The 24,870-nt window shown below is 34.6% G+C and overlaps 1 protein-coding gene across 9 annotated transcripts in view; it reads right to left on the bottom strand.

The window, feature by feature from the left end:
- The window catches only part of CEP112 (centrosomal protein 112), a 182,232-nt gene that overhangs the window by 144,732 nt on the left and 12,630 nt on the right, over window positions 1–24,870 (bottom strand). For all 9 annotated transcript variants that reach the window (XM_064522758.1, XM_064522757.1, XM_064522762.1 and 6 more), the window contains 2 exons: window positions 12,603–12,650; window positions 12,376–12,453 (listed from right to left, as the gene is read on the bottom strand). In XM_064522758.1, coding sequence (XP_064378828.1) covers window positions 12,376–12,453; window positions 12,603–12,650 — 126 coding nt within the window. The remainder of the gene's footprint in view (window positions 1–12,375; window positions 12,454–12,602; window positions 12,651–24,870) is intronic.

Genomic DNA, 24,870 nt, shown 5'->3' with positions numbered 1-24,870 from the left:
CAGAGATCTCACATAATAAGCACATTTCCTTTTGAAGGCTCCTTATAATGGAGCCTAACTGCTGAATTAGATTGCTGGAGTACATTTCCTGCTTCTGCCTGTTTTTGTTGAAGGTAGTGTACTTAAAACCTTTCCTTAATACAGCAACACATTACCATTTATCACTTAGTCACATTTGTCATCTTAAAAAGTATTTTTAGTCTCTCGCATAATTTCGCTATATCTTTAAAGAGTATTTTCAGGACTCTGCCAAAACAAAATGTATTTTCCTGTTTCTCAGAGTTTTCTAAAAAGCAAAAATGCTGCCTTTGGTTCAGATGTAGACTATTGCACTTCTACAATTAATCATTTCTCCTGTTCAGAAAGCAAAGCAGACAAAAAAGCTTCTCAAGCATCTTAATGAGTGATCTTAATGACCTCCCTTACTTTAGGGAGGACGGGCAGAAATCATTTAAGTGTGACATCACACCAGAAGATGTCCTTAAGTGGTCTGTCACAGACAGACAGACAAAAAGGTATTTGCTTTCAGGATGTTCTAAGAGCCAGCGGTGCTCAGATCCATCTCCTTGTAGCTGGACACTGAACTCCAGGCATCACTCGGCTATTTTCAGTTTTCCAAAGTTTAGCTCAACTAAAAACCTGACTTTTCATCTTCTCAACAGACAAACTTTAAAAGGAACCAATAAGCATTATTTATTGTATATTGATTTTTACTACTTTGATTTATCAAATGCAGTCATTCAAGCATGAATATTTATCTAAAATAAAGAATAAACATACATCAAATGATTAATTCTACGATTAATTTATGCTATATATCAGTTCATTGTAACTTGCAGAATTATTTTAAACTTTTTTTAAATGTGAGCTACAAAAAACAAGACAACTAGAAAGTGCAAAACTCAGTGCAGTAAATTCAGAAGACTTGTCAACAGCTGGAAAGAGGAGAAGCAAGAGCAGTATACATGTTCGACTTCTGGGTATCCAGTGATACCCAAAGAATATGCCTGCTTATACCACATATAAAGAGGCTACCTATCTCCCAAGATTAGGTGGGCACATAGCCTCCTGTAAACAACCACGCAAAAAAAGGTTGGGCTGACAATTAATCCAAAGAAAAAGGAACATATTCTCATCTTACAGCTATCTCTTCCACAGTTCTAAAATAAGCATAATGATAAAAATGCACGATCTGTACATAAAATATATGCAAATGTATATAAGAAAATACATGCTTATGTCCCTCCAGCAAAGTGACATTAGAAAAGAAAATCTTACTACCACATGATAAATAAATGCCAATTTAAAAAACAGCACAGTAATCCACTTCTAGATAGACAGTCTCTGAACATTTTCTAAGTAAACATGAAGTTCTTACAGAAACGCAATTACTACAAACCGAACACGAAAGAGCCTCCAATCTCCTTGAATTGCATTACAAGTGGATGAACTCCTGATGCACAGCCATTGTATAGCACAGCCATTAGATCCACACAAACACATACATTTTAGTCATTAACAAAGTGAGGATGTCTAAGCTGATATAAGTTAATCCCTGGCATTTTGCATCAGCTGAGATCTGGGCTAGACTTTTATTATTCTGTAGGTTGAAAGAACATGAAAACAAATCAAACCAAGACTTGTCTCATATTAAATTTGGACACAGATTTTTAAAGCGATGTTGGCTGTTCTCAGATACGTGGCTGTTTTCCCACAGGTTGACAGCAGAAGTCTCTGTAGTTGGAGTTGGCTCCCACTTCTTGTCATTAATCTTTCACTTAAAAACGTTCTTTCACTTGCACTAGTTCCATCAATTTTAGTTCACTTTATATTCATTGCATTGATTCCAACATAATCTCCTTTAAAATTTCACAAATTTGGGGACTATTTTCCAAAAAGGATTGTCAGCTTTGTCTCAGGACAATTAGTTGTAAACAAAACAAATTAAATCTGAAAATTGTGTCCAAGATAGAGAAGTCATCTCTTAAAGAAGCACTGTAGTAACAAGACAAACAGATTAATTTTTTTGAATGCTTAAAAAAAAAAAATCCCCAAAGTCATTCAACTTGTTAGAAGAAGCAATTAATTGTCCTGATGCTCATTAATTGTAATACACTCTATTGCCAGTATCCCATTATCGTTTTACTACCAATATGCCTTTTATTATCAAGCAGCTGAGAAAAGATTTGACATTTTATCACTGAGACAAAAAAAAGAAACAAAAAACATAGCTTTATAGATATTCAGCTATAGCTAAAAAGTTTGCAACTATGCATGAAATGCAGCCATTGCTGTAGCCTGACCATCATTCCTTTGGATTTCTGTCATTGTTTATCCTCCTTACAAAGAGTATGAGGCAATTAAACCCTAAGGCCATGTAAACATTACTGATGTCAAACATCTGTGCTGTCCCTGTTATTTAAAGCCATGGAGGGTGGGATCAAGAGAGCAGCTTTTAAGTGCCTGGTCACACTTTCTTCCTAATTAAAAAAAGAGAGAAGGGGGGGGAGGAGAAACTGTTACCTCAAAAATAGCTTTTCATCACACCACTGTCCTATATTTTAATGGCACTGGTTTGGTATAAAATTTAAATAACTGTCAAAATAAAACCGGTGAAGTATAATCTTCAGCTGCCATAGATCTATGGCAAAATAAAGATGATACCACATTTTTCCCCTCATAAAATAAATATTCCTCTTGTCACTACAAAAATTTGTAGAAAGAATACAAGCATTTTGATCTATTTAAATACTTGGTTTAAAAGTAAATCAGTAAGCAAACTCACAACAGTAATCTGAGGCTGTAGTTCAGAGATAACTTTGAACCACTGATCACCGCTCACTTGTCTTCATTACCGCGCCCCCCCTTAGGCCAGAGGTGGCATCGTGAAGGTTTAACAGCCACCAGAGATTTTCGGGGGATATTTGACAAAATGGTACACGTTTGCTTGCCAGATTTTTTCTAAGTCGATGAATATACGGGGGAGGGAGGGAGGAAGGGGGAGAAGGATGTAAACAGTAAATGAGAACTTCAAAGTAAGACCTAACAATGTAGAACAATGACTTGTATATCTTATAGCATACGGCAAAACTTATTTGTCTTGGTGTTATGCAGCTGCTAAAAGAAATCAGTTCACAGTGCTTTGATATTTTCATGGAAGAAAAACATTTCTTAAAAAAAAGCGAAAACTTTCTACTGAATCGTGTTTACTCTATTTTAGCATAGGGGTTAAAAAATAAATATGAATACTTTATGCGGTGTTTTAATCTATATATTTCACAGGCCGAGGTGGGAGATACTGTATTTGTAAAACATCCAAGATTTATTACAGACAGAAAGGACGACTTCAGACAAAAGTAATTTGTAGTAGTGTATCTCACATCATAACTAACACAATACCTCTTTTTATTGTGTTATTTTTATACCTTATATTGTACCCTCAAATATTTTTAAGACTAGCTATAACATATTAATATTGTTAACATTTAGAGCAATTGACAATTCCATTTCTCTACGCAACACATTGTAATGGTTTACTCAATGAATAGCAGGAAAGTATAGCTTTAAGTTATAGATAAATTAAAACTGTGTTTGAATCCTCTCTCCACAAAACCAGACCAGGAATCAGACTCCCATAGCTTTCTATTACGCCACAATGTAAAAAGTTTTAAAGTTTTGTAGGTTGAAGAGTCCATGTATTTCAGAAGCACTTGTATTTCAGAAACCATAGAAAACCATTTTCTCCATGATTCTATAGGAAAAGACTGTTACTATTTTGAGAGGGTAGGACAACTTCTATTGAAGTACCCTTGCAAAAAATTCCTATTTTTCCTAGCCATCACAAATATATTTTAATAGGCTTACATATACATATTTATATACATATGTAATATATGCACACACATTTGTACATACACTAATTACACATCTTAAAAACTTATAGTGGAAAAGGAAAAAATAGGGGAAAAGAGAACATTTTCCACACAACACTAACAAGCACAATTAGAATATTTAATGAACTCTTAATATTTGCAACATAATAAAGTTATTAATCTAAAGTTAGTTTCATAGCACTAAGAGCAGTCCAAAGCTTATTTTCCAACAGTATAACAAGTATTATCACACTCATTCTGATACAAAACTAACACCAGGGTAGAATAACTAGCTAAACACCTATAAGAAAATCACTGGATAAAAGAAAAAGGAAACAAGTTAACACTTGGTTTATAAGAATTTATTTGAACAGAAATTTATACAGCAAGTATAAGATTTATCCATATTGGAACTACTCTTTCATTTTCAAAATTGAACTGCTGAAAAAGTTGATCCCTCTGCTTTTAAACTTGTTGAGTTTACAGTATGTGAACAGAAGAGACACTGCTCATTTCCTGCTTCTTCATACTCATGTCTGTAGCCAGCATACTTGTCACATATATATATATATTATCACATTTTATATTTAGTGAGCAGCTTCTACCCACTTAAGCAAACAATTTCAGAGACTGATATTCATATCTATACTTGAAGTGTTTTTAAGTGGGGAGAAAAATGCATGAGAGTATGAAAAGAAAGGGGGAAGGATGAAAAGGTATAACATGCCTACAGAAATAGGCACCTTTCACAAGCGTATGAATGTGCTGATCATATTGTTTTCTAGCAACAACCAGAAGCTGAAAAATCTTCAGGACTAATAAAGGCCTATTACATTAGGAGAGAAGATGCACTGACCTTCTGCTTTTACAAAGTGAAATGTGCATGTCATGACCAAATTATCAAATATGACCACAGCACTGGCTTAGCTTAAAGTGCAAAAACATTTGCTTTCTTTGCAAGTGCAGATGGTGTTCTAGGAGCACAATGTGCATGAGAGTTTACTCTTCTTCAGGCCTTGAGCAAAAGTGGAGGAAAAGTTATTCTGTGGAAGAGTTAAATAATACCTTCAGCCTGTGCTGTTTGCTTAAGTTTTTTAGGTATCTGGTGTCCTTTCTGAAGGATAACAGATCAAGAAGTCCCAATACTTAAAAAAAAAAAAAAAAAAAAAAAAAAAAAAAAAAGACAGATCTGACATGGAAGAACTTTTATATAGCACTAAATGCCATAGTTATATTTGATGTAATGTCTAATGTGCAAAAAATGTCTTGAGAAGTCTCTGCTGCAAAGAGCTTACAGTCTCAATAAACCAGACACAAATTAAAAGAAAAGCAATAATTAGCAAGTGAAACAACCGAGACAGAAATCAGAATGTAAAAAAGACCCTTTAAAGCCACTGTGTTTTGTCCAGACTCAAAGGTCCATCTACAGACATCTATGATCTGGACAACATGCAGTTTACATCAAATGAGAAAGTCTGGCAAGATTAGAGACTGAATTAGAGGGAAAAAAATGGGGAAGAACTTTGCTGTATTTTTTTTTAATTGAAGTTTTGCATTTGGTATGCAACTCTTCTTTCGTATTAACTCACTTTTAATTTAATGATACCATATTTCCTCTAGAAAACTTAAGCTTTAAATTCCCTTTAGAAAGAGTTCTGAATGTTTACATTTTTCTCCTAAAATTTTATTTCCAAACTGACAAAAACAAGAATACACACACAAATTAGTATTTCCCCATTTAAGCCCATATTTATAACATAAGATCTATAGAGAAGATAACCTATTTTGATACAGGACTGATGTATCTGGAGAAAAGAAAAATGGGGAAAGCGGAGAAAAACCAGAAAAGGGTTTGAGATACCAACACTCCTGCCCTATCGGCAGATCGTGAGTGTGAAAGTTAGTCTTCTCTTTCCTCTCAACTATATTATTTGACCTAACAAATGTTTATACTTCTCTCTATATATCTAACCTTGTCCAAATCTTTACACTAGGAAACTCTACAGCAACTACATCCATTTATAGTATTTTTTGCAGGGCATTTTTAAAAGAGAACCTAGATATCCACTTAATTAAATTGCCCCACTTTTACAGCCACAAAAAATGAAAGGCTGTTTCCTAACTCAAAACATGCCTGTTTTTTCCTCAAGAAAAGTATCTGACATGTTTTTAGATAGCACTGAACATTTTCTGTATACAAAAAGTGTGTATTAAATAATTGAATGGATAATTGTTCTTACTTCTAAATATCGTTAGCTTCTTTCAAAAAGAGAACAATACATTTTTCACAGATTTCCAGCTTGAGGGTGGCAGGCATGGAGAGAACAGCATAGAGCTTTGTACCCCAATCAAATGTAGTAACTTGAAATGATATTTTTATTCTAATTGATTTTTTTTTAATATAAAGCTAACATAACATGCATATTAGCCTCACAGCACATCATACTACTTAAAAGCTTTATTTGGAGTGATAACTGTCCCCCTTCTATTCGTAAATCCACCACTTGCAGTAGAGACTCCCCGACATCAGTGAAGTACCAAAAAAGCTTGAACTCTTGTTAGAAATTGTCAAAGCTCATATACAGCAGCAACTTAAGTTATTAGACACAGTTATATACAACAAATGCAAACTATCTTCAAGTGCCAGCACTGAAAACTGAACCCAGTTGAACCCTGTGAACAAGTGGAATCATACTGATTTCAAAAGGGAGTTAGTAAAGATCAAAGCGTAATAAAATACTAGACACTACCTGAAAAGTTCTTACAATTAAATCCACATAGTGCTGAGACCAGTGAAATAAGTATACACAGAACACACAGCATACACAGAATCAAATACAGACAAAACTTAAACTTTTTTCCATGTTATTTCTTATTTTCTAGTATGTTATATATTGTCAGCTCCTGAGCCAATATTTTATTTCATTAATTTATTAATTTCAGGATCTCCTAAAATAGTCATTAGAACTACTGCTACCTTTATTTCACAATCGTAAAATGTGGCAATATTAGTGTATAATACCTACTTTTTCTGTTCAATGTCTTTTCTCTATTAAAAAACAGGATCTATATATGTAAAATAAAATTAAAAAAATAAAAAAACAAGAAAAAAGAGACACACTCACTTTGAGGTACAGATTAATCATGCAGCAAAAGATTAATTCCCAGCTGCTCGACAACCATCTGGACATCCTATTGGTTAAAATACCAGTCTGAATTGCTAACCTACCTCTTTGATCTTTCTCAATGTCTCCAGCACATATGTGCAATAATTAAAGACACAGGTCACAAACTATTGCTAAAAAATAAATAAATACACATATCTCCATGACCAGACCAATTAGTATCAGTAATTATAAGTCACAAGGCAGTTTGTGAAAACATGGCTCGTCCTGGCACACATTATGACTCTCACGTCAGTCTAGCAATAAAGTAACGTTTTGGTTTTATTACATTATATTCTGAAGCATTATCAAAGACGACAGGATGAGATGTCCTCATACTGAGGACAACGGACAACTTGCATATGTTCTCAGGAACAGGACATTAATCAGCTGGGAATCATGTTAACAGAAGTCAGGATTGCTGCATTTTTAAACATGGATAACTAGGCAGCAAGAGTCACAGTTTACAACTGAATTCCCAGTATGATCAGATAATGCATTCAAAATAGGAACACCAGGTTTGCAGATGAAGAAAATTTACATGAACCAGAGAATATCCAAAATCACAATACTCACTGCTCGCAATATTTTTTAATGGAAGAAAAAGAAACAGTATTTTCAGAACCCAGATATCACAAGAACAGTCAAAAGTTATAGAAAAATGAAAAACAAGATGAAGGGAATAATTATGTCACATCTGCCTTTTTGCATTTTTCTGCACTTTCCTCTGAAGCCAGTCACTACGGGAGATAAGATACTAGATAAAGCATGGGTCAAATTCGTTATGATCTTATGGCCTTCACTTGTGTGAACAGAATTCAACATACATTCTTAAATTTTAAAAAGAATATCCACCAGATTTAAAAACTAATGACTTTTACCACTCTGAAAATAGCAAGAAGCTTATAAAAAGCAGCACAACTTAAAACAGTTCTGGATGAACAGGAAGGCCCAAGATGAAAGGGGAACAGTAAAACAAGAGAAATGGAAGTAAAAAACAAAGGGAACAAAAAAGATAATTCCCATCACATGATGCTCCAGCTGACCATGGACCTCCACGAAGCTCCAATTATTGTAAGATTCAAGTTTGGGGTCCACCTACAGATGCCTTTGCAACTCAGAAGTGTTCAGAAAGTCCATAAAAACACTCTCCTCCTACTATTGGTAAACATTGCTGAGTTTAAAAAGCATAAATAGGATCACTAGTCCATGACATCCTGAATGGGACCAAACTACAGAAATGCTGAAAAGGATGACCATCTATAAACATTGGTCTATGTCCCCAAACTGTTTCTCTGTTCTTTCTCAGTGTTTCCAGTGCAACTATCCATAAACTCCAATTGCAATTCGGGCCTCCTCCTTGCAAAATGTATACACTTTTAGTTAAGCTAATTTACTGAACCAATCTGAATTACTTTGTGAGAAGAGATCTTTGAATTTACACTATTTGTTTGTTAGACAGCACCCCCCCAAAAAAAAAAAGAATTTATTTATACTCAAGTCAGCATATGCATTGAGGGGAAAAAAGAAAAATTTAAAACAACTTGCAAATAAAAAAATGAAAGCTGGTAAAACTATTTGAGTAAAAAAATGATTAGCACTGCAAGCACTTACAGAAAAAAGCAGAAGACTTCAGATAAGTCCACTAATTAGGCCTATTTTTTGAATTCCAATCAGTATATGATACAAGGTTATCGTTGTCCTTCATTGTGTGATACAGTTCCTTGTTCTACTAATGTTCGCCTACCAAATTTAATCCTCTGCACTGACCTTTGATATCAGTGAGGTTTCTTTAGAAACGAATGCACATTAACATGAACTCTAATAAACTCCTCTGTAATTTGTGATGAAAGCTCAGTCTTCACATCAGTTTAAATGGCAAACCTTATTGACTTTCTAGGAGGAAAACAAAGTTAATGGAAATATCTTGGATAAAATGATGACTGGGACGATGATCTCCAATTCTTTCTTTCTTTCAGCTTTTGAACAGTAGTAGATCTTTCACATCACACAGTTAGATACTTTCCCAAAATCTACCCTCAAACATATTACAGAAGTTCAACCCCTTCTGTGGCTTAGTTTTATTACCAAAATTAATTATTTAACAATATTCATCTCCAAACATACTCTGATAGACTTGGTACCTTTCAGGTTCCTTCTTCAGCTATATTCAACTCCCTCAGCTCCATATACATACATATCTGTACCTATCTACTGTGTACATTTAAACTCTAGAGAGTAACATACACGCACATGAACACATATACACACACACATATTTTGTTTCATTACAATATTCAGAAAAACAATACCAATAGATTGTTACCATTCTTGGAAAACATGACCAAAATATCTGTTTTCAATGAGGGGAAAATATCAAATCCATGATGTGGCTCCAAGTACAATAACGTTAATTTTACATTGTCAAAAGCCGAAGCTAATTGCAAGAGTCTTTTAGAATATTGTCTCCATATTAGTTTTATTTATTGTTCTTAATCTGGTACGCATTAAGTGTCTAATTCATATATTTAAATACTTTCCCATAGAAGAAAGGAATTAAGAGGAAAAATCAAAAGCATAAAAAAGGATGATGCTCACTGACCCCTTCATAAACCTACTGAAAGGAGAAAACGAGGTTAGTCTGCTGTTGAGATTAGTCAATCTCACTGCCATTAAACCACCTTCCATAATCTGATCCTTTTGCCTCATTCCTGCTCAGCATGCCTGTCTCCTGATTACAGCTGTACATGTTTTATCTTCAAGTGTTTTCTTGTTTCTTCCTTTCTGAAACTCTTCTTTTCTATGGTAACCAACAGTATTCACTCTTGCTCCCAGTTTCCATAACTTACTTTGCTCCCTCTATTCTCTTTGCTCTACATCCTATGCATGGTCCATACTAGGGAAGAGCCGTATCACAGCCCTTATGCAATTCTCGTCATTACAAGTTACAATCTCCCACCAGATGAGCAAGCAGAGTAAATCTGCTGCTTTCCACACCTCAAATTCAGGACACTTGTAGCCAGCCCAAGACTGAACTATAACATTATCATTGCAGCATGCTGATTTTATCTAGATGCAGAAATATCACTAGATCCCAACACATTTTGGTGCAGTAAAGTTATACACATGGCTCGATGAGTTTACAAACAAAATTTGTGTCATGCAACAAACAGGAGTGACCATTCAACAAAAATACAAAAATGATTAAAGATAAAGGCTCCAAATAGGTTTAAAAAAGGGAGGGAAAGGGGAAGAAAGATGTCTTTTTTCAATTCTCTATACTCTAAGTAATCTCCCACTATGCTCCTCTTCTCTCTTCTTCCCTCAGCACCTACTCTGTCATCATCAGTCCTGCTTCCACAGGAGGGATCAGTGCAAGTCATCCTGCAGGTATTCTATATTCTCTTGGACATCATCCATTGCATTCTCCAGGATTACCTCTCCCTCCAGTTGCACTGCACTAAATACTACTCCAGCTGATTTTAGGAAAGACAGTTTCGGACAGATTGCATTAGTATACAAGAGGCTGGAAAGGCATCTGCACTCCAAAAGCCAAAGACTTCTTGGTATACAGTTGGTACACACATACAAAGTTGGTATATAGCTCAGAACTGATTTACTCTTGGTGCTATTATAACCTTCAAATCTGAAGAATGAAAACAGAAAACATCTTCAAAAATTCTTGCTTCAGATTTAGACTTCATTTTTTGAGTCTAGATACAGCAGGATCTTTATTTACAGAAATAAAACAAGGGAAAATTGATAAAAATCCTAAAAAACCTAAGAACTACAAAATGAAAAATTAAGAAACAAAGATTCCTTAAAGAAATATCAAAACTTCTAAAATGACTTATTATATCACGTAAACTACTTGTCTGAGGTTAAAACACACATGCACATTATTGACATTCAGTAGCTAAACTTGTTTTTTACTCAGAAAAATTCAAAACCGTATCTTAGCAATGGTGTTGGGTTTGGGTTTTTTTGAAAAATCACAAATAAGAACTTCACTTTTTCCCCTCCTCCACTCCATGGTGTACTGGGTAGCACTCTGAATGACCCAAGGTGAAGTTCAAAGGGAGGCTTTTTCCTATTTAGCAAGATATGCCATTTCCGCCATCTGTTCTGTTTTTCCGTAATGCTGAAAACTGGTATATTCCTGTTTTGTTGCATCTTTCTTGTTTGAGCCCAGAATATTTTGGTAATGACAGTTTCCCAAATGGTTTAATCCATGTCAGAAGAATTTGGGGAAAATACGACCAAATGCCACTGCCTGATGATACTCACATTTTCCTAAAGCTATGATGTGGTTATCATTGCAAATGGCCACGTGTTTAGCATTACACAGGCAAAACAGGTGCAGCGATAGTTTATGAACAAAGAGCTAAAGGGTTTTTTTGTTTTTTTTGTTTTTTTTTTTTTAAAAAACCTTATGTTCTCCTGTATTACTACAAAAAAGTTGAAAACAGTTAAACATTTAGAAAAACTTCTTTTGCACAGCACTACTTTTCACTTCTTACATTTCCATTCTATAAATGAAAAGACCTTATTCTTAATTGAGCTTCACATGAAAAAAGATGAAAACACATTTAATTTTTCCAGTTAATAGCACACACATGGTGATTGTGAAATACTTTAACTTTTCAAGTTTAAACTAGTCCACAGTACGGTACCATGAGCAAAAAGTACTGAATTTTTACTGTGTGGTTTACAGGATTTTTCCACAGAACTAGAGAACCATTTTGTGTAGCTCGCTGGCATGCATTCCTGTTTGTTTAATTTCAAAATATTATTTAAATGACAACATTGTGCTCGTAATTTATTTGTTTTTGGTCTATTTTCACATCTTATGAAACCCTGCCTTGCCTCATCCTGAGGCATTGGTGGTTTGAATACAGTCAATACAAAGGAACAGTCAATATTAGAACATGGCAGAGATAGTGAGATGCATGTCTATTGTGTGAGTAGCATTTCTTGACGCTTGTTTAAGTATCAAATTACACTGCCAGCTATCAACATTCATATCAACATATCAGCATTCCCTCATTAAATTATCTGCAAACCAAATTTATCCAGTTTTCTATCTCAATTAAAGTTGTCTTCTAAAGTGTCTTTGAAAGCAACTTTAGGACAGTTCAGAATGTCTTTTTTATTTCCTAATTAATTGCAAAGACATTAAAGTATTTAATGGAAAACGTATCACTTCAAGGAAAGTTCTCTTACGTGAGATTTTCTGCTATGATAAATTGCTTTGTGAATAACCACCTCTTAAAGAGGACACTAATTACTAATTTTACTGTAACTTTTTTTCCTTTTTAAAGGACTAAATAACATCTTACCTCTTTTTCATGCATTCGAAATAGTGTCTGTTCATCACGAAAAGTGCTATTTTTTCCTAAGCCCATTTTGGGCGTCGTCTATTGAAAGAGAAAAAACAGATTTTAAGTTCAAAGCAGCATCTTTAAGTAAAATCATTTCTAAACAAATATATATATATATGTGTACGTGTATGAATTAATCATATTTCTTTGCCCTTCTAAGATACCAAGGGAATATAAATACCTACCAAAGACACTGGCATAGGTTTTTCCCGCAAATATCTTGGATTTTCTAGCTGAAAAATAAGATGTTACAATGAGACATCAATAATCATAACATCAATATCTTATTTTTTCTTGCAAAAAATAATTATCTATCTCCAAATATTCAAAAATGTTTGCAATAATGAACACGTGCGTGGCACGTAATCTGTTTCAAAGAGGGTGTATTAACACAAACACCCTATCATTAAAAAGGACAACAGTAGAACAGACTTAACATGCATTCAGATGTACATACCAGTTCTAGATCTGCTTTTCACTAGCAAATACGGTAATCTATTAAACACACTTAATCTACAAGTAATCAACACAGTACTGTCTCTAGATACAAAGCGTACCATGGCTCTAGCCTAGAAGAAAAAAGCCAATGAATTCCCATGGGCAAAATTCTTTCTCCTTTAGAATATTTCAATGAACTTTAACAAAAACATTCATCAGATTTCAAACTCTAGTAACATACTGCAATCTTTTGCAAATTATAAAAATAGAAAGTCTTCAAAAAAGATTTTGTTGGACATGACCTACTCAACAAGGTACAAAATTATGAAAATTATTTTTGATGTAAATGCATCAAAATAACTGAACCCTGGAAATAAACTTCAAAATTAAAGAAAAAAATCCCAGCCTACAGAAGTGACTTCAAAATGAAAATCAAAATAACACATTCAAGAAAAACTCTTGAACTTTCTTCCCTCAAAGAATCTGTTAAAATTTTGCAATACATATTTTAAGGCTGGAAAAAGCACACATTTTTAGTTGAGGTCCTGAGATTTTAAATGATTTATCTTAATATCAAAATATGACAACTTTGAAATTGCTCAGACAATAGTCTACAAAACAGCAGTTAAAGTAGGATTTACTTAATTGACTTTTTTAAAACTAGCTGCAGTTTGGTGCAAGTTACAGACAAAACATTTGCAAGTTTTTCAAACCTTTATGGTTGCACAAATTCAATCTATCCATGTTTTACAAGAATTAGGCAGATAAGTGTATAGCTTATACAAAAAATACCAGATTTAGTTCATTTAAATCAGTGTAAAGCTAAAATAAATTTATTGATTACAGTGATTCTAACCTAGTGTTTTTGCAAAGTTGTGTTTGAGTATATTGAAACTAGATCCACATTTGTAACTCATCAAGAAAGGGCATAAGGAAATAATTCATTAACAGCACTGTATAATTAAAGCAGCTCTTTCAATCCCTGTTTTTAAGAACTGAATACAAAACATTGTTCATAACCCACTTCCTCTATCAGACAGCTACATCTTCTTAATGTTCTCGGGCGACGAGACTTGAACATCACATCACTCAGAATGCATGACACCCAAGAAAAGCTTTCAAGGGTATAATCTTATAAAATGTGGCAGTGAGATTTGGAATAGGAACATAATTGCAATACACATCTTACAACTTTTTCCTTTTTTTTTTTTTTTTTTTTAAGAAAAGATAAAATTGATCTATGAGGCATGGCAAACGTACCAAAAATGCTTGCACTTTTTTCAGCACCAATACATTTGTGTGTTTAAATTATAAGTGAAAATGAGGTCTAATCTCTCTGAAATTTCAATTTGATACAGTATATTCATTTCCTGTCCTAAAAGGTTATATAGGATTTTTATGTGCTGTTGAAGAGTCATCGTATTTCACCCAGAAGTAGTCATAGATATTATCATATTTAAACACATAAATGCAGCTACAATGAATGGTATTATCTACTATTTTTAATGATGTAGTTGAATGTTTAAGATGAACAATAAATTGAGGAATAACCTTTTTCCATTCATCTTCAATGAATTTACTAAAATAGACACATTAAACCTTTTTCCACATAAAGCATCCTAGTTGTACGTTTGGCATGGCAAAAAACATGGAGAGACATCAATAAATAAAGGAATCCTATATGCACCTGCTGTAAAAGAAATAATTATTTTGGATTTTGGACACAGAAAACAAGAGGAAACCAGTGAGGAAAGAGATACAAAAGCAAGAACATCATGAAGCACAAGTTCCGCAGAACAAAGTGAACAGTGAAAGAAACAAGGGAGAGATGGAAATAAAAAGTATAGAAATTTTAGAAGAGAAAATTTAGGAGAATTAGCTTTCGCCTGTCCTAAACTTTTGCACCTATCACAGTACTTTATATCTGAAATTCTCTACCTTTAGTAGCACAGAGTTCTTCCTTCTGACTGACTTAGCTTACTTTCCCATCCCTACACACACCAAACCATCACCTAAACAGACATCCAGCGTTGAAAGGAAGGCTTTCCAGAAGTCTAGTTCTAGGTAAACCCATACTCTGGCTCCCTATAATATTGAACAGCAACTAATCTCAAACATTCAAAGTTTTAGTTTTCATCAATATCAAGAGGAATTTTGAGAAAGCTGAGGCTGCAGGACCAAATTTCAAAGGCAAAATTATTTTCCAAAAACCTTCTCTCATTCAAAATGAATTTGATCTTTTAACTTTTTCTTTTTAAAGATAAAGTATTTAAATTAATTGTAAATATTTAGAATAATTTTTATCTGAAATTAAGCTGTTTACAGTCATCATTTCAAAACCAATCTTAATAGCTAAGGTATATCCTTTTTGTTTACGAAAACGCAGCAAAATGTGGCTCTAATACTTTCTATGGTCTAAGTCTAGCATTTTTTGATTTTGTAACAGCAGCCATATGTGCTTTGAAGTTAAATGTTCCCACTTTGTTACTTGTTGTGGATTATATCCACTTAAACTGATCTGTAAACATTTAATGTCTCAACATTCATTCTTTTCATGCTGATCTTCTGCAAAACTTCTTGTTCTCAAAATTATACCACATTAAAGACACAATATCACAGTAAAGAATGCCCCAAAAAAGAAAAAAGCTTGTATTTATGAGAAACATGCAAATTTAAAAATAATAACCAAAAGGTCAAAGATGAATCAAAATACATATGTATGAAACTGAAGGGCTGCCACAAGAAGAACAGTAAATCACATGATGCTTTTTTAAGACTATGAACCAAATAAATGTCATCATGAAAGACATCTTTATTTGAACTAGAATTGAACTCTAATTTGTAAATACCGCTTCTTAATAAAAATGACATTTCAAATTTCTTTGTAGAAGAGATTTTGGATTCTCCTGTTCTATTTCTTAGTCAGACAACAAATCATGTTTCGATTTGTGAGGGCTGTCACTGTCACCTTCTACCACTCGAGTCCTCAAACTAATAAATCTTGGTGGTGGGAAAGCTATGGAGAATCAGATCCCAATAAAGAGAAAATAAATACTGAATAGAAATAATCTCCTTTATGAAAATATGCCTATTTCTCATGAACTCAGAAAGGAAAGACAAAAATCCAGCATAAAAACACAGCACACACAAAAACTTCATTTGAGTTAAATTGGCCATAATTTTTAACTTCAACATTTTCAATATCTATTTATTTTAACAACACCTATAATGGAAAAAATTGCATATACAATTTAAAGCTACCAATGCAAGCAGTGAGAGAAGCATTGAAACAAACATTTTGATCCTAGAAATCACTGTTTTACTGACCGATAAAGGCCATCCACATTATGTACAGACAGCCCATCTGTCTACAATCCATAGAAGACACACCTCACATTTTACTCGCTACATACATGCACTACATACATCATCATTTATTAAAATATTTCTACAGATTTTAATACACTAGGTTATACTACCTACAAGCCTATTTCTTTATCAATAGAAGACTTCCCCCAAGCACACCAGGAAGCCATTAAAACCCGGGCTGTGAGGAAAATCTTTGACCAGTGCAACACACATGTACAGTGCTACCACGAACACGAGAAGCGCCTGGGCTTTCTTCTTCTCCTTAAGCATGGATGCAAATAGGAACCAAAGACTCGATTCTTCCCATAAGTCATACACCAAGCATTATGGGAAACATGCTCTCCAATGTTTTCCCCCAAAAGCCAGGACAGTGCAAAAAAAGGGCAACCTTGAGCACTGAATACTTCCACAAGACTCATCCTCAGGATGTCAGCTATGTTTCACTCGCAGGCTGAAACCAGTATACAGGCTTCATACCAGTTATAAACCAGAACGTTATACCAAAGGTTGTCCTCTTTCGACACAGTAAATATCACAGCAATGGCTATGTTAGTGTTCCAGCCTCGTCCTACTCCTTCCAAAGTCACATTTTGTTTTTCAAAAGATGTTTATCAATGTAGACTTAACTTCACTAATACACAACTGTAGCTTATTACAGTTCAGAAACCGAGTCAGAAGGTACGTTGTATATACTAAGACTCAGGAAAAAAAAACATTTGGATCAGCAGGCTTTTTGCACATTCCCCCTGTAAGCTTCTTCAAAGACAAAATGGGATTGTTTTCAAAACAAGGATGGAAAAACACACATGAAAGAGTTAAGAACACTTAAGATTTTGAAATGGTACACAACTAAACTGAACCTTGCCCTAAGTTCTTACTTTAATCTAACAAACCCAGCCAGCCAGCATGTTCCCTACAGAAATAACTGCTGAGTAGCTTCAGGAAATTTGAGTAAGGACATTCTTATCTAACATCATAATTTGCAGGGAAGTTCACTTTTTATGCTGCTTCTGCAGTCTGAGTGGAAGGACTTTAAAGCATACGAAGATTGTTTGTCAGCATGGAAGCTGAATTTATTTTTTGAACTCACAACACCACTTGGAGTTCACTGTGGGAAAGTTTTTACAGCGTTGCTGCCCTCCAACACCACAACATATACAGTAGGTATGTTTACAGTAAGCAGACAGACTAAGAAACCAAACAAAAGATAATCAAATGGTCTGTACAGCAATGGTTGAGCTTAATGAGACTGGAAAGATGCAGGAAAACGTGAGTCAAGTACACCAAACAAGCATATGGTACCCTGTTGCTGCAGCCACCCAAGAGTTCTCTGTACTTGCATCTACTTTAACTCTGTGTTATACTTAATTTCTCCAAGTAAGGAAAATGCAATGCAAGCCACTGACCAGGGAATTTATTTGGCATAAGTCCTCTTAAGCCTTTATTAGGGGATAACCTTTCCCATGATGAATTTTTCTGGGCAAGACATGAAATGTCTAAGTTCTTCAGTAATGAAGATACCACATTACTTCTGGTAAAACTTATAGTAACTCTCTCGTCCTGGCTAAATTCCAATACAGAAAAATTATATTCTCCCTGATTAAAAACCCCTGTGCTATTTCCCCAGGCTACAATCTCTTTGTATGCTTTCTACCCAAACTGTAGTGCTGAATTTCCTGGGATGTTAAAGAGTTTCTTTGTTACAAATAAAATTGGCCACAATTCAGTGACATACGAAACGGCCCATCAGAAGCACCATGAAAATAATACAGGCAGTTCAGGTAAGAAGATGCAGAGGATTAATTAACTGTTATTCCTCCACATAACTTCAATTTCCTATTTGAAAATTTGTGTTTGTTAAGCAGCTACTAGAGGATGTCCCATTCATGAAGTGTACTAAATTGGCAATAACATACAGGTTATTCACAGCTGTTAAAAAAGATGAAATCTGAAAGATTTAGAATATACTCTAAAATGGCTAAAGAGTGACAAAGCAAGTTCAAAGCAACTACAGCATAACTACAGACTATTTGAATTTGTCTAAACTCATGTCTGAGAAACTTTTCCCTTCAAACAGCTGTACAAAAGGATTTGTTCTTTTCTACATTACAAATGCAACTTCAAGGCATGAGCACTTAATCAAGGAGAGTCCCCCATCAGTTTAGATAAGAGTCAACAAGGGCTGAGAAAAATACATTTTTATAATGTATTTAAAATTAGCTTATATTAGTATTCCGTGTATGAAAGGCAAACTTATCACAATCAAAACTCAACTTTTTTCACATTTATTCAAGCATGACTAGAATCTAAAGAACTTGAACAATAAAACGTTTGCTACAGATAATCGGGAAGGCTGCCAGGCAAATGGAAAATGTCTTTTATTACTCCCAAGAAGCAACAATATCAGCAAGTAAAGTAATGCAACAGTCATATTCTACAAGAAAAATATTAATATATTTGTGAGTATCCTATTCTTCATAGAAGTAGAAGCACAAAAGATAAGGGTAAAAAAAAGTTTTTAACTGATCGTTATAATCCAGACAAGCCTATACTGGAACTGCAAAGGCTTAGCAGCAACTCACAGCTGGATGGTCCTGAGCTTGTCTAAACTTCATATAGAGCCCCTACCTAGGTTTTCACAGCTTCTTAAATATAAATATATTCTCCATACATACTCACTTGAAATAAGATTAGCTCCCTAACTTTCAAGGGAAAAATCATCTTCAGGCCCACTTGCTTTGTCATAAACATGCCTCAGACAGGAATCTAGCTTTCTTGCCCAATGATCACCATCCTTAGCTTCATGTTAGATTAATGCAAAATGCTGGTTTTAGAAGTATGTTCAAAGAAGTTGAAACACACACAACTTAGATCTTTACCTAGGCAAATTTCTGAAAACAAACCAATATTCTATTCTTCTTTCTTGCCTTCTATTCACTTTTAGGTGCAAAATTTTAATGATTTATAAAGCCATAAGTGGCCCAGAATCTTGTTATGAGGAAGATCTCTTCTTAGTTTGTGCTCAAATCAAAGCTATTGGTTAGCTGTTCTATCAGTTCACTAGGTTAAGCACTGCTCTTCACAGCTGCGCACAATACTATTACCACTCCTGAATCTGTAGAAACACATACAACTCCCATGTTATACATGGCTGCTATACCACCAGTAAATACAACTGTTAGAGAAATACTAGAGTTAATTTTCTAGAATGAAGGCCAAGCATTAAGAATTGCTTTTTTTCAAGTATTAAAAAGCCTTTGCTATCAATATAACTCCAGCTAAATCAGAAGTTAAAATAGGAAATATACACCACAGCAAATATCTTTGGTTGCTCTGGGAAGTTTCCAGCCGCTTCATGCCTACTCCAGCTTCAGTTGCAAGCCAAAATGCATGGCCAGCATCAAGAAACTACTGATTTTGCTGCTTTACTTCTTTTCTATATATAAAAGTTTGCACAGATGCCCCAACAACTGCCCCACTGCAAGCATTTAAACATTTTTCCCTCCACTTAAGTATCACAGAGTATTACTGATTTCTGGATATATCTTAAGGGGATATATTTGAAGAACGAGCCTATTAGAGAAAACACTCTAGCATAAGCAGACTGAATAGCCTAATGTGTGTCTTTTTTCAAGAATCTTTTTAAAAACAGTGCAGAAATTGAAAGATCAGTTCCTTATACAAGTCCCCATTTTTCCCCTCAATAATGAATTAAAGAAACTTCACAAGAATCTTCAAAGTTCATACAAAGGCAAGTTTACAGATTCAGTAATAATACAATATATTTTAATCACATGTACCATCCCACATATCAAATGATGCCATCAAAATAAGAGGCACCTAGAGTACATGAGTTAATCATTCATATCATTCATAACCAGCTGTTATTTTTTTACTTTAATCCCCTTAACATGCAAGTGTCAAATATTAGACAGAACACTAACTACCCTTTATTTATTCAATTTTATGTTCCTTGGAATCTCTTATTCTACCTAAATAACCACCACAGAGCAACAGAAGGGACCTGCCTCACTCAAAGATAAAATTTTTCGATGGGTGCAACATCCTTTGCAGTATGCCACATCATTATTGGAATGCATATGCTAATCTATATGTGTTGAGATGTAAATATGTTCTAACATATAAGAGCAGATGGAGAAAAAGGTCATCTGTGCTTAACCAAGGTTCCCGCCCTCCTCCTCTGCTGCCAGCCTGCAATTAGATGGCATATATACAATGCTTTTCCTTTCATACAGCTGTAGGTATTTAGCACCTCTACAGTATTTTATAACTTCAGGGTAGTCAGGTATATCAAAGTCCATACAACAGTCCTGCAGGACAAACGTGAGCATGAATTTATGCCATTATCCACTTTTTTTGCACACTAACCACCATTTGTAGTATACCCAGCAAGTCCTTTCCTCTAGTATGAATCATATTCTGTATGTTAAACCTACACCTGTAATAAAAGGTAAGTTCACATTTCAAAATAAATAAAAAATTTCAAAGATATTTTGAATGTTTAGTGTTTCAAAAATACTGTCCAAAATGTGAGTCAACCCTTCAGAAATAGGGATTGCATGTTCCCCATCATAAAAAAAAAAAATCATTATATTCCTAAGTGTAACACCTCCTGTCTGCTTCTCTATGTTTTTAAGTTACTCTAAAGCCTACATAAAATATTTTGGAACTACATCTGACTCTTATCCCAGTGATTTTCAAATGTTTTTTCTTCCCCCCATTTGCAGACACTATACAACAGAAGCAACAGAAGCCCTGATCCTGTACACCAATAATAGTTTTTTCTCACTTACTCTCCATAATCTCTATTAATAAAGTCTATGCCCCCCTTCCATTAGTAGATTTGCACAGACGATCTATTTACCCTGCAGGGATGTAGGACCTGACATTATACACATCCTAAATTCCCAGGGCCCATTCTGTCCCCATCCCAGCAAGATAAACCTGCAGAAGTACACATTCTTTGCCAGACCACCAACCCTGATTCAACATTTATTCCTTGAGACACCAGTCACAACTCAAGAACAAAATAAATAAATAAATTGAAAAGCATTTAAAAGCAACTATTCTTTATATTAGGCAGTCCAAGGTGTGTAAGACCTTCTGTGTATTTCCTTTCTTAACTTTCCACCACTACTGAAGTATCTTTTTGGCTAAGGATCTTCTGCCTCACCTCCTTCTTGAATGTACCATCTCCTTTCAAAGATAAAGTCTCCCCTGACTCCTGAGGTGGGATCTCATGTAAATAAAGCTTCTCAAACTGCCTGCAAATGTGGACAGCAATTAAAGATAGTTAGATGTTCCCACACTAATGTAAATACTTACAATAGCAGTCACATCTTACACTCCAGCCTTAACAGAGCCTGAAGTGCTGGCATCATTTAGTCAGCAAAATTTTTAATAATTAAATTGCATATTCTTACATTTAATTATGAAACTCCACTTTAAACTTCCTGACCCTCTAAGAACCCGTTGGAGGCCACAAGCCATAGCAGGGAAACACTGCTCAACAGCAGCCGCGTGGAGACCTCTCTTTTACAACCTCAGATCCTCTCTGTCAGGTAACTCCTAACAAGCCTTATCAGGTGATCAAAGTCTCTCACTAGTGACTTGTTTAACTACCATCCCTGGAGAAGAGACTCAAAGAACTGATTTACTTGTCACAGTAGCCAATTTGTTATCCAAGAGAGCTCCCATATCAGTAGAGGATCACTGTAGTTTAATAACCCTCCATTATTAATCCAACATGATTGCAATCTGGAATTTCAATTTGAAAAAGAAATACAAAACAAATAAAATTAGAGATAAGGAAGAATGCAGATTAATGCCGATATAAAAAATGATGGATATAAAGAGATTCTTTGTTAACATTAATTGGAACAATTTGTAAAATGGCCATGAGCAAGTTTCCCCTTGAAGCCAAACTTTAAGAGTTCAAGGTGTTATAGCTATCTGCTTATATAATCTAGGTATTCATACAACCCAAATACCCCAAATCTGCAAGTGACTGCTTGCACACCTATTTCAGTCACTTGCACAACACTCATGAACTGCAGTTGACTACTAACAAAAAGATTTGGGGAGATACAAATTCAATTTACAAAATCACAAATCCTCAAAAATACATTCTTCTTAAAGTCTGAAAGGGCTAGAAATAGATCCTGTATTACTGTATAAAAGCCAAGCAGCTTCGAGGAACACTCAAACACATACAGACTAATATTTTCACTGATCCCCACTTTCAGTTTGGAGAAAGCAGTCAGGCAGCTTCTGCATCGTCCCAAGGTCAAGATGATTCCTCCCTCAGAAGGAAGCAAGTGTGCAGTTTGCATTTAGAATGGTAACAGGCACCAAAGCATTAAGAGAAACACCAAGCAGGACACAAAACAGTTAACATTCTCTCCTACCATTTAAGTTTTTACTGAAGAGAACTGGGCCATCAAAGCAAAACATTGAGTGCCATGGTGAAGATTTTTAAATACTGTCATATCCCTCTGTGCTAGCCAAAGTGTAGGAATAATAAGGATTATTTGGTCATTGATTAAAAGAACAACATTTTTCTAGTCTGTTTGAAAATGTGGTTTTTAAAAGCAAAGCTGAAAGTATTTCATTCAAAACTAGCTCTCATCCCTAACTTCAGCTGCCCTCTGTTGCCCTCTCCCACCTCAATTATAGATTTAGAACTTAAAAAAATTAACAGTCATCACCCAGGGTTAAAATCACTTATTTAAGTATTGTTATTAAAAAAAATTAGCTCAATATTATCTTCTACTATTTACTTTCAGTCTAAGTATACACAGTCCATCAGCTCGAATTTTTCTTCTTTCTGGTGAGGAAAATACAATGTCTACAAAATATTTTTCTTAATTATACAGTAAATATTTCTCAGAAAACTAAATGACTTATAATGAAGTTTCATTGGTGATGGAAGGAAAATCTTGGAGAATAAGTGACATATTTAATGATATCATGAGTGTTAAATGTCCTATAGATTTACATAATTCTTTGTAGTGCTTGAAAATTCCAAGTTAACTGAACTATGTGGCTACATGCTTATGAAATCCAACAGTTTTAAAAGCAACTACTGATCTGGAGTATAGCACTTTTTTTTTCCTGTTCCCAGTAAGGGAGCACTTAAAGTGGCTTGATCTTCAGAGAGCGGGCCCATGGCTCTTCACAAAAATCCCTTAAAGCTATCCATTTTGTCAAAGTGGTTAGTCACCTAAAATCCTGACCATACAAGTAGTGGATATAGTTACAAATGACTCTTCTCTTCTTCTCTTCAGCAAGGTTAACAATATGGATTTGTGTATTAATTCCAAAACATTATAATCCAAACAAAGCCTAGAATTTCCTTCAAAATATTAACGACAGCTACACTTAATGGGCTTTTCCCTCTCTCCAAAACACATAACTAAGTTTTTGATTCCATGAGGATAAACGGAAAATAAGGAGGAAAATGGGGAAAAAAAGTAATCTTAACATTGAATGCTTACAAGGGTAATAATCCTAATCAAATAGGATAAGGATTTGGTGGCACAGGTGATAGGGTAAAAAACAAAACAATACAACAGAAAAATATAACAGAATATGACTATAAAGAGAAGGAACTTCACTAGAACCTTAGAACTGTCAGGGACTAATACCACAGAAAATACAATCATGGGAGCAAAGTCTCATTGTGAAAGTAGCCTTAAATTAAAATGAAATTTAAATTTGTCTAGGTCCAAAATATTTGATTAACTGCTCAGGATCAACACCAAAAAAAAAAAACATCAAGCCTCACATATTAAATTTGTATACATAAACATCAGAAAAGATTAACACAGATACCAGTCAATCTTAGGAAGCAATGATTCATCTCTCCTTACAAAAACATATTTACTGACTTACTGTAACACACTTATTTTACACCATGCCAAAAATATAGAGGACGTGTTCATACCCTAAGGATAGATGACAGCTTGAAAATAGAGATCGGAGTTTACAAAAGTGTTATCACAGTGTCTGAAGTTTTTAATACACATTGAAGTCCTAACAATAAACACAGGAAACTCTGGGGAGACCTCTTATACATTATTGCTGAGATCCAATAAATACTAGCTTTGAAACCATAAAATTGTCCAAAAAATAACACCTTCTGATTCCGTTCGCCATCGCAGGTTCTCTTTTAGATATTTTAGTTATGATACATCCGAGTCAGGACAAATCTCAGCATCATCCAGCATTACAGCAAGAGTACAGTATTCACAAATGTATTCTAAAGCCAAGGCCAAACAAGAACATAGACCAAAGCACCACTGAATCTTCCACAAAGGCATATTCTTTCCTCAGTGCAAGCAATTCGCAAAGATACAGTATTCTTTCCACATGGAAGAGTCTGAGATGTGGTCTAAGGATTCTAGTCTTAGAATCTCAGATTCTAAAGGGTTTGGATTCCACTCTTTTAAAAGGGAAGGGTAGAGGTTAACATACTGAAAAGCCTTTTGAACACTTCCAAAAGGAGGCAAAGTCCAGCAAAAAATGTTGAGTTTCACTGATGGGTTACAAATTTTATACTCCTAAAGAAATATAGAAGGCCAAACTGCTTTCATTTATAGTAGCATAAATTCAGAGTAATGTTAT

Source organism: Dromaius novaehollandiae, chromosome 18 (genome assembly GCF_036370855.1).
Source record: "Dromaius novaehollandiae isolate bDroNov1 chromosome 18, bDroNov1.hap1, whole genome shotgun sequence".
NCBI classification, from domain to species: Eukaryota; Metazoa; Chordata; class Aves; order Casuariiformes; family Dromaiidae; genus Dromaius; species Dromaius novaehollandiae.
Note: the sequence above shows the minus strand (reverse complement) of the source record. Positions and strands in the feature narration are given on the sequence as shown.